The 15,648-nt window shown below is 39.8% G+C and overlaps 1 protein-coding gene across 1 annotated transcript; it reads right to left on the reverse strand.

Annotated features, from left to right (window-relative positions):
* Positions 1-3,161: 3,161 nt before the first annotated feature.
* On the reverse strand, positions 3,162-14,281 carry LOC115365684 (deoxycytidylate deaminase-like). The gene is made up of 6 exons (XM_030060806.1): positions 14,204-14,281; positions 11,164-11,257; positions 9,670-9,805; positions 8,295-8,411; positions 7,090-7,186; positions 3,162-3,323 (listed from the first exon to the last, which is right to left on the reverse strand). Exons 1-6 carry the CDS (start codon positions 14,263-14,265, stop codon positions 3,272-3,274), a joined length of 558 nt encoding a protein of 185 aa, XP_029916666.1. The 5' UTR covers positions 14,266-14,281; the 3' UTR covers positions 3,162-3,271.
* Between the last annotated feature and the right edge of the window lie 1,367 nt (positions 14,282-15,648).

The raw sequence follows: 15,648 nt of genomic DNA on the forward strand, positions 1-15,648 counted from the left end.
AACACACAGACAAATACTGATTGTCAAATGGTTGTGTAACTCTTTGATACCCAGGAATCCATGGGTGAGGTTTATTAAAGGTTCAAAAAGGTTTATTTCACCCTCTTTACAAATTTTACAGTAGTTTTTACTTGTTTTGGTAATTTTCCTTAAGTTTTTACTTTTTAAATTCTTCTTTACTCACCCCCCTCCCTTTTTATAACACAAGGAACTGGAACTGGTGGATGTATTATACTCGCATGGACCAACAAATACCACTTTAAGGTTAAGAATCCTAACTATCATGTTAAAGCAAATTTGAATTGTATAGAGCGTTGGGTTGTATTGTGATTTGGATATGAGTCCACATGGTGGTGAAATATCCTCATTAGTTGCTCGATACTCCCTTGGATTGCTAATCCACAATACTGTATTGACATCTCCCCATTCATTTCCATAACAAGGAAAAACAGCTCCCAAAGTAACAGTTTTAGCACATAAACAAACCCGAACATCGTGGATTATGCCAATATGAAAAGTGGTAGGTGGTGTCTGAGGGAAACTTCCACATAGTAACCTTGCATCAGAAAGAAAAGGGAGCACAGAGCTGTTAATCAGAATCAGAATCAAAATTGGAAATGCTTTATTGATCCCCGAGGGGAGACTGGGTGAAAAGGATATTTCACCACCATGTGGACTTACATCACGCCCTGTTAACTATGTAACCCAACACTCAACAAAGTCCAGTTTTGCTGTAATTGGGTAACAGCAACTGTCTATATGTCGTGTGCCCAACTGTTGTTCCTTGTGAGGTACTTATGGGTAAGTGATTCATCCTTGCAATTTTTGCATGTCACCTACTGTGACTACAGTAAAATCCCAGTGTGTTGATCAGCTATCACCTGCTGTGTCCTCTATAGTCTCTGTGCTCCTGTTACAGTAACAGACTTGCTTGGTTTGGTTTGGCAAAACAAATGGGACAACAATTGTGATCTCAGCAACACCAAAGTGCAACGATACCTCACGTTTCAGTTCTGTCCCTCATGCCTCACTAGTTTTAAAAATACAGTGCACTGGGCAAAGAGAGCATCAGTGATTTTTATTCTGGAGAAAAAGAAAACTGAGACTTGATACCTAAAACATATGCAGTTCAATATTTGATCTTAAATGTGGAGGTAACACCTAGTTCTCTTGTGCAATATGTCTCTACAACACCTATCAGTTAGCATATAAATATGTCTCATTCTGATCCCTGATTGATTGATCTGATTCATGGCAAAAATAAAAACTGGCTATGCCTATTGCTATAACTGAAAGATAACACATTGGCCAACTGAAACCATACTTCACTGACTGCCAAGTGTTTAACTATTCACTTCAAGTAGATTAGCATCCATCCAATGTATGTGCTATCATGATAATGAGATGATTAAATAATGAGAGCCAGACTTGATGTCACAAGATAATTATGTTCTGGTTCTGAGATATAGGGGTGGAACAAATATGAGCAACCACTTCTGCTCTTGGGCTCATCTAAGTATATATTTGTCATCTTGACGTCCTTAAATGTTGAAAAGCTGATGCAGTTACACTCAGTGATTCAATAACCCATCTAGTTGGTCAACATGTGTACAGTAAATGTGTGTGTGTCTACAGAATCACACTGGAAAAAACTTGTGGTCCCAAGATTTTATTGACTTCCATTGCACCATGTGCTGAAGAGGAATGATGCTGTCAAGTTACATAGTTGAGCAGTAGATGTAAAAGCACAAGCCAGAAGATTACTTTCAGTACGCAGCAGGCAACCTATGGAAAAGAATGTATTCCCCCACAAACAGAAAAAAATCAACATTTTTGCAACAAGAACAAATTCTACAATAAAAAATAAACAATAATTTTAGGCTATATATGTTTTTGTGATACGTGTATGCTCAAAGCAGCTAAGGAGTGACTGCAGTGATTTGTCGATATCCCAGAGTTAGTTGGGATATGGTCAAAACATATTAACAATATCCAAAACTGTAGGGAAAAGGAATTTGGAGTGGTAAAACAAGGCTGAGTGGTTGATCTGGACAGAGGAGGGGTGGAGCTCCTCCTAAAACTAACAAATGAATACAAGTTGTTGAAACTAACTGAGCCTGATGTCACGGGCCCATGTGAACATGCAGGTGACATCAGGTGACGTGAGCTCAGCATCCTGCTGTGAGCAAGTGCAAAGACGCAAAGTTGTGATGATGACATCAGCATTATCAAATTGTTTTCACCATCCACATACCAAAAGGAAAACGCCATTTTCAAAAAAAAAAATTCCACCTTTGGGAGTGTTTTCCAAAAGTTTCAAAAACAAAAATTTCCTGTGATCAGAGAGCCAAAATGGAAAAAAACAAGGTGTGTTTTCAAAAACATCCGTCTCTGGTGGCTCGTTGCACTCACACACTCTTGCTTCTGAATCAAGAGCTGTGTGTGTATTCCACTTGTATACAATTGCTTGGACTTATGCATACAGAAAGTTACTTTAAATTGCCTGTTCCCACTTTTAACTGCATTAAGATGAATATAAAGCTAAATTGAACTCTGATCTGACTCATATTACCTATGTAGAGTACAAAGCCACTATAACCCCCCCAAACCTGGTTAAAACAGGTGTAGAAACTATCTTTCATCACAGAAGCCTACTCACACCTGAACTCAATGATGAGACTGAAAATACAATTAAAACGTATTATTTTCCAAAGTTCTGAAACCTAAAGCCCATATAACTTATATCAAAATGTACAAAGACTCTCATAAATACATAAGATGATCCATAGTTATAAAGGATCGGAGATTAAAGAGCTCATGTGGGATTAAACCTCTTTATTTATCCAGCAGCAGAGAACACTGCGACTTATCCACCAATATCTTCCTAAGTTTCTTTCTTAAATTTGTTTTGGAAAAAGGTCCTAAGAAAAGACCATGTCAGATTCATGATGTGTTGTGTAGAAAGCCACGAGACAATGAGTTCCTTCCTCAAAAAGTTTAAAAGTCAAATCTTTTTTGTTGTCTTTGGAACTATGGACACAAACAACTTTCCAGTCAAGTCAATGTATTGAGAGTCCTTGTACATTTCTAAGACTAAGGGAGTACAAGAAACAGATGAAAACAGAAAGATAGACCCTTTTCCCACACTGAGCCACAGAGGGAGAAGCATCAAATTAAATGCTCTTGAACATCCTGGATATAAAAACTTTTTCTCCCCTCCCATGCCTTTCCTCCTCATTCACTGGCTCCCCAGGTTGAGCAGATTTCATTTTCAATTGGAACTGAAGTCAATGACAAGCCGAGGCTCCTTGGGCTTGAGCTGCCTGCCAACACACAAGAAAAAAAAAAAGAAAACAACAACACTCATGAGATGCACAGATATGAGCACACACAGAAACAACAACACAGTGAAAACCTAGTTTAGGACAAAAGTCATTTTCATTGATGTCTATTAAAGAACCATGCCAGTGATTTTGCATGTTTAGCTTAATATCTACTATACTGTACTCTACTATACTTCACATTTCTGCTAATCCTTTCCCAAAGCAAGCAGTGGTATTTTACAACTCTGATATCATTTTTCCTCGCTTTAATCCAGCCATTCATTCCAGTACGATATGAAAATGAAAACGATATGAAACTTTCAAAGATTTCAAACTTTCTTCACAGCAGTATTTCATTGCTGTAACAAAATCGTCCACATTAGTTTTCCTAAAAGCTGCAGCACTGCTGTGTTTTGATGACTTGAAATTGGGCACAGTGAAACAGTCCCTCCGCTAGGGAAAATAGTCCCCAGGGAAACATTTGTTTTCCACAGCCAATTACCAGCTCTGTTTATTCATGTTGATGACTTTGTTAGCCACAAGAGTAGAACATTATAAAGTGGCTGTTTCAACCAAAAATTCAAATTTATGAACGTGGTGAAATCTTTAGCACCCATGCATGTTTTGCAAACTGGTTTGTTTTGATGTAAAATGTGAGTTAATTGTAGTGAGTAAAATGTGCCAAACATTCAAAATCACCTGTATGGTTGTTTTAGTAGTAATTTTTAACAAGGTGGAAAGTTGCAGGTATCAACATATTTCTCTTATACATATGTGTCATCCCTCCCTCTTCCTCCAGGGCCTTCCAGCTCTGGAACAAAGCTGTTTGACAGGCTTTTTCAACTCGCCAAGAACAAAAGCTTTGTATTACAAGTGTTATATTATAGGTCTTGTTTTGTTCTCTCTTCTAGTATCTATCGGCTACACTGTACACATTCTACCACATATTGGGCTGTACTTTCATGGTGAAGCGTTAAAACCTGGTGATATCTTCTGGCGTCTGTCCAACTTATTCTTGCAGTTTTCAACACCGGCGTTATAAGCTCTATCCTAAGCTTTATGTGAGGAGAGTGGGTCGGCACAGGAGTTAATGCCACAGCAGGAAGAACACATTATAACATTATGAAAAATCAAATCAGCTTCTGTCATTCCCTTTAAAAACAGTCACTCCCTGCTACGTGATGCACACTGGCATTTTCTGGTAGAAGAGACAAAACAATTAGATTCTGCAGCGTCACACCATGTTCATCTTTATCTATTTGAAAGAAAACCTCCAGGCTTTAGGTGCTGCTGCTGGAAGAGCTGCTGGAAAGGAGAGGACGCAGGCAGCTGCTCCTAGCTCAAGGTATCCACAGTGGACAAATTACCTCTAGATTTAATCCAGGTATCCACTTAAGATAACGTGTGTGCAGGCCTACAGGCAGCAATAATGCCAGCTTCACTGGGACAGTCTAACCAGTTAAAAGCATAGTTTTGATATGTTTCTCGTTTGGCAAGATAAATGGTGGCAAATCATTACCTAAGGCTGTGACTGTGTAATATAAAAAGGACTTATTTAAAAAGAACTAATATGCTCTTTTTGGCTTGCTCCAGTTTCCAGGAATTTCCAGGAAATGCTGGTCTTGCTTGCTGACTCAAATGCAAGTCTAGAAAAGTCCTCTCTTGTTTGTTGCTGTACCTCTTCAGTGTGATTCTGTCCATCTTATACACAGGTTACTATGTACATATGTAGCCTATTTACAGTTTTTTTCAATTGCTTACACACAAAACCTTTATATATCACACTATTTCTAAACTCTTTCACTCAAACCTCACAACTTCACCTCAAATCAGCAAAACCATAAACTAATTCTCAGCCTTGACACAGTTTTCAATTTAGCTATTCACTTTTTGCCAATCAGTGCACACAATTCTCTAGCTAACACACAAAAATCTATCAGGAAGTAACTTGATTTCCCATTTCAAACACAACCAGTCAAAATGCCACACTTATTCATCAGTGCCTCGGACTCTGTCCTCATATATGTAAACAATAATTGCTTTACTGAACACCAACCAATCACTCCTTGACATAGGCCTATAAATAGGTCAAAGGTCAAACTATCTGTCAAACAACAATGCAGAGAGAGCCAGGGGAGTCAGAGGAAGACGCAGAGGACGAGGAGTCCAGGTTCGTGGAGGACGCTTTGGAACAGTGATGGGTCTTTCGCGAACGAAAGAGCCGGCTCTTTGAAGTGAACGTCGGGAGCCGGCTCCTGATTGGGAGCTGTTTTTATTTTTGTTTGTTTTTTTCAGGAGCCGGTTATTTTTTCTGCGAAAGCCGCACGTGATTGGTCAAGATGTGGGGTACCGTCTGTCTGAACTGAGTGCTTCATCCCGAACCGGCAGTTACACACACACACACACACACACACACACACACACACACACACAGACACAAACACACACTCACACTTTCCTCCATATTTGATGGTTGGTGTACTTTGCTTTGATTTTTGATTATATGCTGTACAATGCTGCATCCACAACAGCAACTGATTTATTCAGAAAATTTAATATTTTTGGTTCCATTATTGCTTGTGTTGACTTGTATTTGCATGCTACTGGATTTTCACTATTATATGGCAATATATCATGAAAATCCATATAAACAAAAGAGCTTTAGATTTAGAGCGACAGTGTGTAAATGATATACACAAGTATGTGACACAATGGGAGATGTGTTTGTGATGTGAGACAAATGCTTGCTTTTGAGATGTGTTTACGATATTTTGAATACTGTGTTTCATTTTGCAGTAGATAGGGCGCTTTTTGCATTTTGTGTTAGCAGTAGTTGGATTTGTGTGTAAAGTTTTGAGAAAAAGACACAGAGCTTTGAAAATGTGTGTAAGCAATTGAAAAAAACTGTAAACTTTGGGGGTAAATTGAGCCACAGGCTCAACTTGCCCCAGCGTCACTGGCATGTTTTACCCCACAGCCTTCATTCTGACAAAACTGTTTCTCACAGGCTCAGATCCACCATTAGGTTAAATTTGTGAGCTTGTTTTGTATCTCACAGCGACTTAAATTAACATGTAACAATGTCCAAATCTGATCTATTTTAATTAAGACACAAGACTGATTACTTTAGTAATATGATTCATTTACGTGGCATGACAAAGTGTTTTGTCTCTGGTTTGTTCACCACTGTCTCCTTGAGTCCAAGATGGAATCCATAATGTGAACTCTGCTTCCTTAATTTGAGGTCACATGATTACTTTTGGTTTTGTTTACCTAGATACTGCAGGTATCTTATCTTATCTTATCTTATCCACTGGCTCGTCTCACCACATTCTTCTCTACCGGTTCTGTGGGGCTGTCACATGTCTTTCAGAGGCGTGTGAAAACCCCAAAGTCAAAGTCAACCAGAACCCGATGGTACACATCAGAACATGGCAGGTTGATTCATTAAAAAACAAACAACGTCCATATGTCTAGTGTTCTCTCCTCTCTATAATGTATTTCTTATTTATTTTTGTTGTCTCCATACATTTATTCCCGTGGAGCGAGGTAAAGCACCTACACCACAAACACCTGGATGGAGCAGGTCTCTTCTCATTTTGGGGAAATTCGCTAACTAGAGTAGAGTGCAGTAGAGTAGAAAGAGACAGGGCAGGTTGAGGAAACAAAACACATCAGGGGAGTTTTGAGGTGAGGTACAGCCAGTTTTGTTTTTTTGTTTTGTTTGTTTTTTATGTGTGTGAGAGACAGAGAGGGTATTACTTACTCGTATGGTATGCCTGCCAAGTCCAGCATCCTTCTGGAAGCAACTGTCTCTTCACCGTTATGGTACTTATCAGATAAATAGATGACCTTCTTAATGCCTGGACAGAGAGTGAGGAATGATGACGGGATGAAGGCAGCAAAAAGGCAGAAGAAAAGAAGAAATATTATTAGATGTCCTATCAGTAGAGTCATGCTACTTGCCAGATTAGATTGTAAGATACTGTAATAGTATCAGTAAAGATTATACACATTCTCTGCAAAATCTGCATATTCACCAACTCTGTGATGAATGTGCATGTAACCCACTTATTCTTCATATTCCAGCTGGGAAATCTCTGAGGCATTCCCATTTTTCCCAATGAAACGGTTAATGTTGATAGAAAACACTATCGTGCTGTGCATGCAGTGAGTCATGTTTGTGCATTTACATCTTTTTTTTTTTTTAACTCAAGTGTGGCAATGATTTGCCTTTAGCAAACTCAGTAGGTCTAACATATAAAGTTCATCCTGCATCAGCGCCCTCCCCAACATAACTAAATGTCTAACACATATAAGCTGTCAGCACAGAGCCACATCTCATTTGCCCACTGCAAGTACAGAAACAAACACGTCTTCATTGAGTAAATGTCCAAGATACAGAATGAAAATGATTATTGATAATATGAAAGATCAGACCCACTGCCAATGAATAAAAAAACAATTAAAACAGCCCAAATCCATTTCATATATTCAGGTAAACTTGAGATTTGGCTAAAATACACTTTCCTAGTAAACTAAGAAAATAACAAGAAACCAGCTGTTTAATTTCCTCAAAATATCGATCCCAGGAATTGATTTTTATATTTGCATAATCTGCTTTGTTTGTGTTTGTTTATGTATTAAAAATGTGATTTTGGAAGCTGTTTTGTTGCACTGTGGAAGTGAATGGGGAACGCTGAAATACAGTATTCTAGATTAGCAGTTCAGCAGATCACAAAGGAACTAATGAGGTTGTTTTACCACCATGTGTGAACTAAACAACCCAGCGCCCTACCAAACTTCAGTTTAGTTGACCTATATCAAACTTCCATGCAAAGCATCTGCTATCTTCATGTTGAATTCAAAAACATAAGCCCTTCCAAAATCTGTCAGTGGAACCCTACAGACATTAGACTATAAAGTAAGTGTGTGTGTGTGTGTGTGTGTGTGTGTACTTTCCACACGCACCTGCCTGGATGAGGAGCTTTGAACATTTGTTGCAGGGGAACAAAGTCACATAGATTGTGCAGCCCTTCAAGTCAGCACTGTTCTTATTCATAATGGCATTCAGCTCTGCGTGACACACTGTGGGAGCAGGGGCAGGAAAGCTCCAGTCAGTGCAATAATACTCATTCAACAAAATCACCAACACCCTATCTTCATTTAATTCACTAAGACACTGATGCAGTTCAAGATACATATACATACATTTACTGCCATTTGTCTTATACTGGGAAAAAAACACATACTGTCAACATAATACAACCCAGGAAAAAGTGTGAATGACTGCATCCTGTCAGGATCTGTGTTTTATGTTGTTTTGGTTCATTTCCTGTTTTATTTTGAAAGTCTTATGTCCCCTTGTTCCAAGTTTTCCGAGTTTCGTCCTTGTTCCATGTGCCTTCACCCGAGAGATAGTCTGCCTGGTTTGACCCTTTCTGCCTGTTGTTTTGGTACCTCCACCTGTCTGTTTGCCACTCTGGATTCTTGACCTGGATTGCCTGCCTGCATTTGTGTCCACCAGTGTGTTTGTTTCTGACACATCCTAGTATCATGCTGGCTATAATAACACAGTGCATTACACAATGCGCTGTTGAGCCTGTGAGGCTCTAGTTTCAAATATGTCATGATGCCTTCTTTGGGTTTGGCAGCATTTTCAAATCAACACAGGCTATGGCATTTACCTGTTGTTACTGTAATCTCACTCTGTCTCTGTCCCTCATATTCCTTTTAAACTGATGGCTGGACAGGCTGGACAGGTTTTGGGTAACAGTACTGACTACTGTTTAAATCCACTACTGTTCAAAAATTAGTTTTTCCCACATTTACATTGCAACAAACCATTTTGCAAATGATGCTGGGGTACTAGAGATTTCACATCATATAATCAAAATCCCTTCATTTTCAAATATGATTTTTTGATGAAACGTCTCTTCATTAATAGACACTTTTGCTAAATAAGAAAAAAGAGAGGCACATAGAATATTGATGTTCTGTTATTTTTCTGTGTAGTAATAGGTCCTTAGAAGTTTCCAACCTCTTTTTTTTTGTTGAAGAAGACACTGATATATGTGTGTGTGTGTGTGTGTGTGTGTGTGTGTGTGTGTGTGTGTGTGTTTTAGACAACTGAATATAAAATGAAGCTAGAGAAAACAAATAGTGGCCACAGGCATCATCAAAGTCACAAAGTGACACTGGTTCTCAGGCCTCCCCAGTGCGAGCTGCTCTCTGGCACCAAAACAGATTTTATAGAGAACTGATACTGGCTGTCTTTTTTCCTGTGAAAAAGATCAAGAAGGCTTTGTGTGTGTGTGTGTGTGTGTGTATGTGTGTGTGTGCTTACCATAAAAGTACTTTGTCTCCACAGGGCTATCACCTGATCGGCGCCATGGCAGCGTGTCATCACCACAACCATTGGGCATACCATTGTAACCCACACCAACAATCTTCTTCTCCTCGTTCACTATACAGGCTCCAACCTGTTTGACAATTGGACAGTTTTGTCTACCCATTAACTTTTAAACACATAACAGGGCACATAACAGTCAGCGTGTGTCAAGTTGCTAGGAGCCATCAGTTTGGCCATAATCTATTTTCTCTGCTGGTATGAATTACAGAATGACAGCTGTAAGCAGCAGCTGATGGGATCCAAGCACAGAGCACTGCTGATTGGCCAGATCAACTTAATACTGCAGTGTTCAATATCTCAACTGAATGGGATGAAAGACACACTGTTAACTTGTTTTTAGACCAGGTCAGATATCCCATGTGCCAAGTTTGGGACAGTGGACAAATTTGTAGAGGTTTGACAAAATTCTATATGAGAGAAAGCTGAGAAAGAGCTGCTACAGCGCCAGTGTCTGGTCAACCTGTGTAATTTTTTACTGACTAACAGGTGAATTCTTGAAGCTGTTTGCCAAGGTTGGTTAATGTGGTTCTTATACAAATTATGAGATCCAGTTATTTTTAGAGTAGGAGGCTAAGAACAATAATAAATGTAGCCACAAAATCAGCAGGGCAAAAGCACAAAGTGCTAATTTCTCCAAAAAGGCTAAATCCTAAATGTTGCAAAACCTTGGTAATTAGGCTCACTTGGACACTTTGGGGAACTTTTCACACATTTGTGGGATGGATGTGGAAATAAATATGATCAAGTAGGGGATGTTAAACCTCACATACATTTCCTCCACAGACAGATCACAGAAGTCCACTCAATTCTGTGGACACACCAGATTCACATTCTACCAAGTTAATGGCTGGCCTAGCACAAATCAAATCAAATTTTATTTATAGAGCACATTTCCTACGACTGTAAAGTAAGCTTGTACATTATTGAGACATGTATGCAAACACTCACCCTAACACACACCCTAACTAAATGTCTGACAAAAAAAGTACAGTCTTAAAGGGATACTTCACTCATAATACATTTGTGGGTATCAAGTGCTCACCGCGTGCTTCAGTCCCAGAGAAAGCTTCACTCACAAGCTTTCATGGCAAACTCATATTCTAAAACACTAGCCATCTCTGATCCAATGGAAGTAGATGGAGCCATAATTTTACGATTTTACAACAGCAAAACACTATCAAAGGGAGTCTTTATAAAGCTCACACAGTCATATGCTCATTTTTCTATTTCTCAGCATTCCCCTTTCACACTGCTCAATTTAAATTGAGGCTGACAAAATTTCATGATATTCCATTACTAAGAATTTATTAAATTCCTCAGCTTTCCTCATTTCAAGTAGACTTTCCAAAAATGCTATGACCTGCAGGAAAAAAAATTGGATGTGTGATGTGCGAATGAATGGCTGTGTATGTTTATCTATGTGTTTACCTGCGTGCTTGGGTCCCTGCTCCTCTGAGCCGCCAGCAGGGCCACACCCATAAAATACTGTGCACTTTCCAGGATGTCCTCTCGCTTTCTGTTGCTACAAGAGAGGGACAATGAGCTTGGTAGCTTGGACAGGAGTTGAGCTGGTTTGCCACTGGGCAGGTTTTGAAATACATTAAAAATGACATATATATATATATATATATATATATACACTATATTACCAAAAGTATTCGCTCACCCATTCAAATGATCAGAATCAGGTGTCCTAATCACTTGGCCTGGCCACAGGTGTATAAAATCAAGCACTCAGGCATGCAGACTGTGAAACAAGACATTTGTGAAAGAATGGGCCGCTCTCAGGAGCTCAGTGAATTCCAGCGTGGAACTGTCATAGGATGCCACCTGTGCAACAAATCCAGTCGTGAAATTTCCTCGCTCCTAAATATTCCACAGTCAACTGTCAGCTCTATTATAACAAAATGGAAGCGTTTGGGAACAACAGCAACTCAGCCACGAAGTGGTAGGCCACGTAAAGTGACGGAGAGGGGTCAGCGGATGCTGAAGCGCATAGTGCAAAGAGGTCGCCGACTTTCTGCACAGTCAATTGCTACAGAGCTACAAACTTCATGTGACCTTCAGATTAGCCCAAGTACAGTACGCAGAGAGCTTCATGGAATGGGTTTCCATGGCCGAGCAGCTGCAGCCAAGCCACACATCACCAAGTGCAATGCAAAGCGTCGGATGCAATGGTGTAAAGCACGCCGCCACTGGCCTCTAGAGCAGTGGAGACGCGTTCTCTGGAGTGATGAATCACGCTTTTCCATCTGGCAATCTGATGGACGAGTCTGGGTTTGGAGGTTGCCAGGAGAACGGTACATTTCAGACTGCATTGTGCCGACTGTGAAATTTGGTGGAGGAGGAATTATGGTGTGGGGTTGTTTTTCAGGAGCTGGGCTTGGCCCCTTAGTTCCAGTGAAAGGAACTTTGAATGCTTCAGGATACCAAAACATTTTGGACAATTCCATGCTCCCAACCTTGTGGGAACAGTTTGGAGCGGGCCCCTTCCTCTTCCAACATGACTGTGCACCAGTGCACAAAGCAAGGTCCATAAAGACATGGATGACAGAGTCTGGTGTGGATGAACTTGACTGGCCTGCACAGAGTCCTGACCTGAACCCGATAGAACACCTTTGGGATGAATTAGAGCGGAGACTGAGAGCCAGGCCTTCTCGACCAACATCAGTGTGTGACCTCACCAATGCGCTTTTGGAAGAATGGTCAAAAATTCCTAGAAACACTCTCCTCAACCTTGTGGACAGTCTTCCCAGAAGAGTTGAAGCTGTAATAGCTGCAAAAGGTGGACCGACATCATATTGAACTCTATGGGTTAGGAATGGGATGGCACTTCAGTTCATAGTATGAGTAAAGGGAGGTGAGCGAATACTTTTGGTAATATAGTGTATATATATATATATATATATATATATATATATATATATATATATACTGTATCCATTATTCTAAAAAAAAAAATCGGAGATCGGATATTCTCTGTAATCAAAGTGGTAAATTAATGAGAAAAAATACTCACAAATGTATGAGCAAAAACCTCGAAACTTCTGAGATTAAGTCACAAATTTACGAGGAAAAAAAAGTCGGAAAAAATATTTTGTTTTCTTTTTGTAACAATAAAATACCGGTGCTGTAGCCCAGAATCACAATATTATCATCATGTAGGAGTTGCGTTGCAACATTATCACTATTTCTTTGACTTTTAGAATTGCCTGCTCCTCTCTCTCTGTCTGCGTGTGCACACAAGCCGCAGGGGTGGGATACACGTCAAATACCGTCAAGTCTGGTGCTTCACTTTACCAAGTTACACTGTTTTTGGCATCGGAGCGGTCCCTTTACTTGTTGTTTATTTTAAGGGCAGAAATGGAAAATGGTTTATCGCTGCATTGGAGGATAATCTGTCGCGCCATGTCTGCGTACTAGTGCAGGTGTGAACACTTACATTGTTGTTGTATTATTATGCCATATTTTAGACCTGTTTTGAGCCACAGTATTGTTACTATTAATGATTTAAGAATTCCAGTGAGCCACAGTATTTTTAGCCTACTATTATTTATTTAAGAATTCCAGTGAGCCACGGTATTGTCACTATTAGCCTATTTATTAATTCATTTGTATTGTTTGTTATCGATAAATGTGGGCTTTTTGATCAATATGGGCAGATTTTGCACAATAACTGGTCCAAAGTACCAAAATAAATTGGTGAAACTGGCATGAGTGCTCTGTTTTAAGAGGTGTGTGTACTAGCTGTTCACCTGCGGGCACTGGATGTTGGAATTTCTCTTAGGCGTATGTCACGCTGCTGTTTCCTTGCAAACCTACGCACCGCTTAGAACAAGATGCAAGCTTTTATATTTCGTTAGAAGACAGTCTTGAAGTCAGAGCACATTTGAGAGAAACAATTTGAGTATTTTTTTTTTCTTTTTTTAATAACTTGTTAGTTAACGAGTTATTCCGTCGGCGCGCTGGTGGATTGTAACTTCTTGCGTTGTGAACCAATAATTACAGTTGTTATTTTATTCAAAAAGTGTTTCTTGGTGGATTATATCATGCCGCATCATTGAGTGGTTAATGTAAATTCCGGTATGAATTTGTGCGTTTTCATTTGGCTGATAAATAAGAAAACTCTGGAACGCCAGATTTTTTGAATGTAGTTCGGTTTCGCAGTCCAGTAATTTAGTCTATGCCAAATTAATCACATGTTGAGCTGGCACCACTTAAAAACTGTATCAGTTAGTAACTAAGCTTTTACATAACGTTACAGTTAGGTTTGTCCAGTGACACATGTCTCACAAAAGAGAAAACATGAGTAACAAAATAAATAAACAGATTTATATATATACACATACACACACACAGACATGTATATATATATACACATATATATAAATATAGATATATATAGATATAGATATATAGATAGATAGATAGATAGATAGATATAAACAACAACGTTGAAACAGGTTACCCGTCATTAATTGGCGCCCGCTGAGAATTTTGTTGTTCCATGTCTCTGAAGCTGCGTTTCATTCAAGACGCGAAGCCCCGAGCCTTGAGTGAAGTGAGGTCACCTGAGTGAGTATGGACTTGAAGGGCCTTAAATAGGAGGAAAGGCAGGACAGCCCACTACCTGTGACTTCATGTTACCTTGACGACGCCACAAGCTGTTGCTGCTGTGTTTCCTAATAGGCTGCATGGACAAAAGTACTGAGCAACACCTCTTAATCAGTGAATTCAGGTGTTTCATTCAGTCCCATTGCCGCGAGGTGCAAGGTGTGTAAAACCCAGCAGCTAGCCATGCATTCTGCCTTTACCAACATTTGTGAAAGAATGGCTTGTTCTAAAGAGCTCACTGAGTTCCAGTATGCTGCTGGAATAGTAATGTGATAGGACGCCACCACTGGACTCTGGAGACTACCAAGTCTGGTAGAAATATGTTCTGTGGAGCGACCAATCACGCTTCTCTATCTGGTGGTCTGATGGAGGAGTCTGGGTTTGGTGAATGCTGGCCTAGGAGAACTGACTGCATTGTGCCGACTGTAAAGTTTGCTGGAGGAGGGATAACGCTATGGGCTGGTTTTTCTGGGGTTGGCCTCAGGCCCTTAGTTCTAGTGAAGGGAAATCTTAATGCTTCAGCTCAAAAAGCCCAATACTTTTTTCCATATAATGTATAATTTTACTGCATTTTTAATCTTTGCTACCTATTCCTCACACACACACACACTCACACACACACACACACACACACACACACACACACACACACACACGCATAGGATATACATATAATGTCTGATATATACCTACAGTACTGTGCAAAAGTTTTTGGCAGGTGTGAAGAAATGCTGCAAAGTAAGAATGCTTTCAAAAGTAGAAGCGTTAAGAATTTATTTTTTATCAATTAACAAAATGCAAAGTGAATGAACAGAAGAGAAAGCAACATCAAATCAATATTTGGTGTGACCATCCTTTGCCCTCAAAATAGCATCAATTCTTCTAGGTACACTTGCACAAAGTCAGCAGTTTTGTAGGATTGTAGTCACGTGTATGATTAACCATTTATATCAAACAGATGATAATGATCATCATTTTCATATGTAGGGTGAAACGCAGTCATTAACTGAAACAGAAACAGCTGTGTTATGTGACAGGTGTGTGACAGGTCATACACCAATGCAAGACTGAGCACAGCAACAAGACACAAGGTAGTCATACTGCATCAGCAAGGTGTCTCCCAGGCAGACTGGGGTTTCAAGCTGTGCTGTTCAAGCTCTTTTGAAGAAGGACAAAGAAATGGGCAACATCGAGGCGCGTAGACGCAGTGGTCAGCCAAGGAAACTTAGTGCAGCAGATGAAAGACACATCATGCAGGATGTCCATCAGCTCAGAACTGGCAGAAACCAGTGGGACCCA

Source organism: Myripristis murdjan, chromosome 9 (genome assembly GCF_902150065.1).
Source record: "Myripristis murdjan chromosome 9, fMyrMur1.1, whole genome shotgun sequence".
Lineage (NCBI taxonomy): Eukaryota > Metazoa > Chordata > Actinopteri > Holocentriformes > Holocentridae > Myripristis > Myripristis murdjan.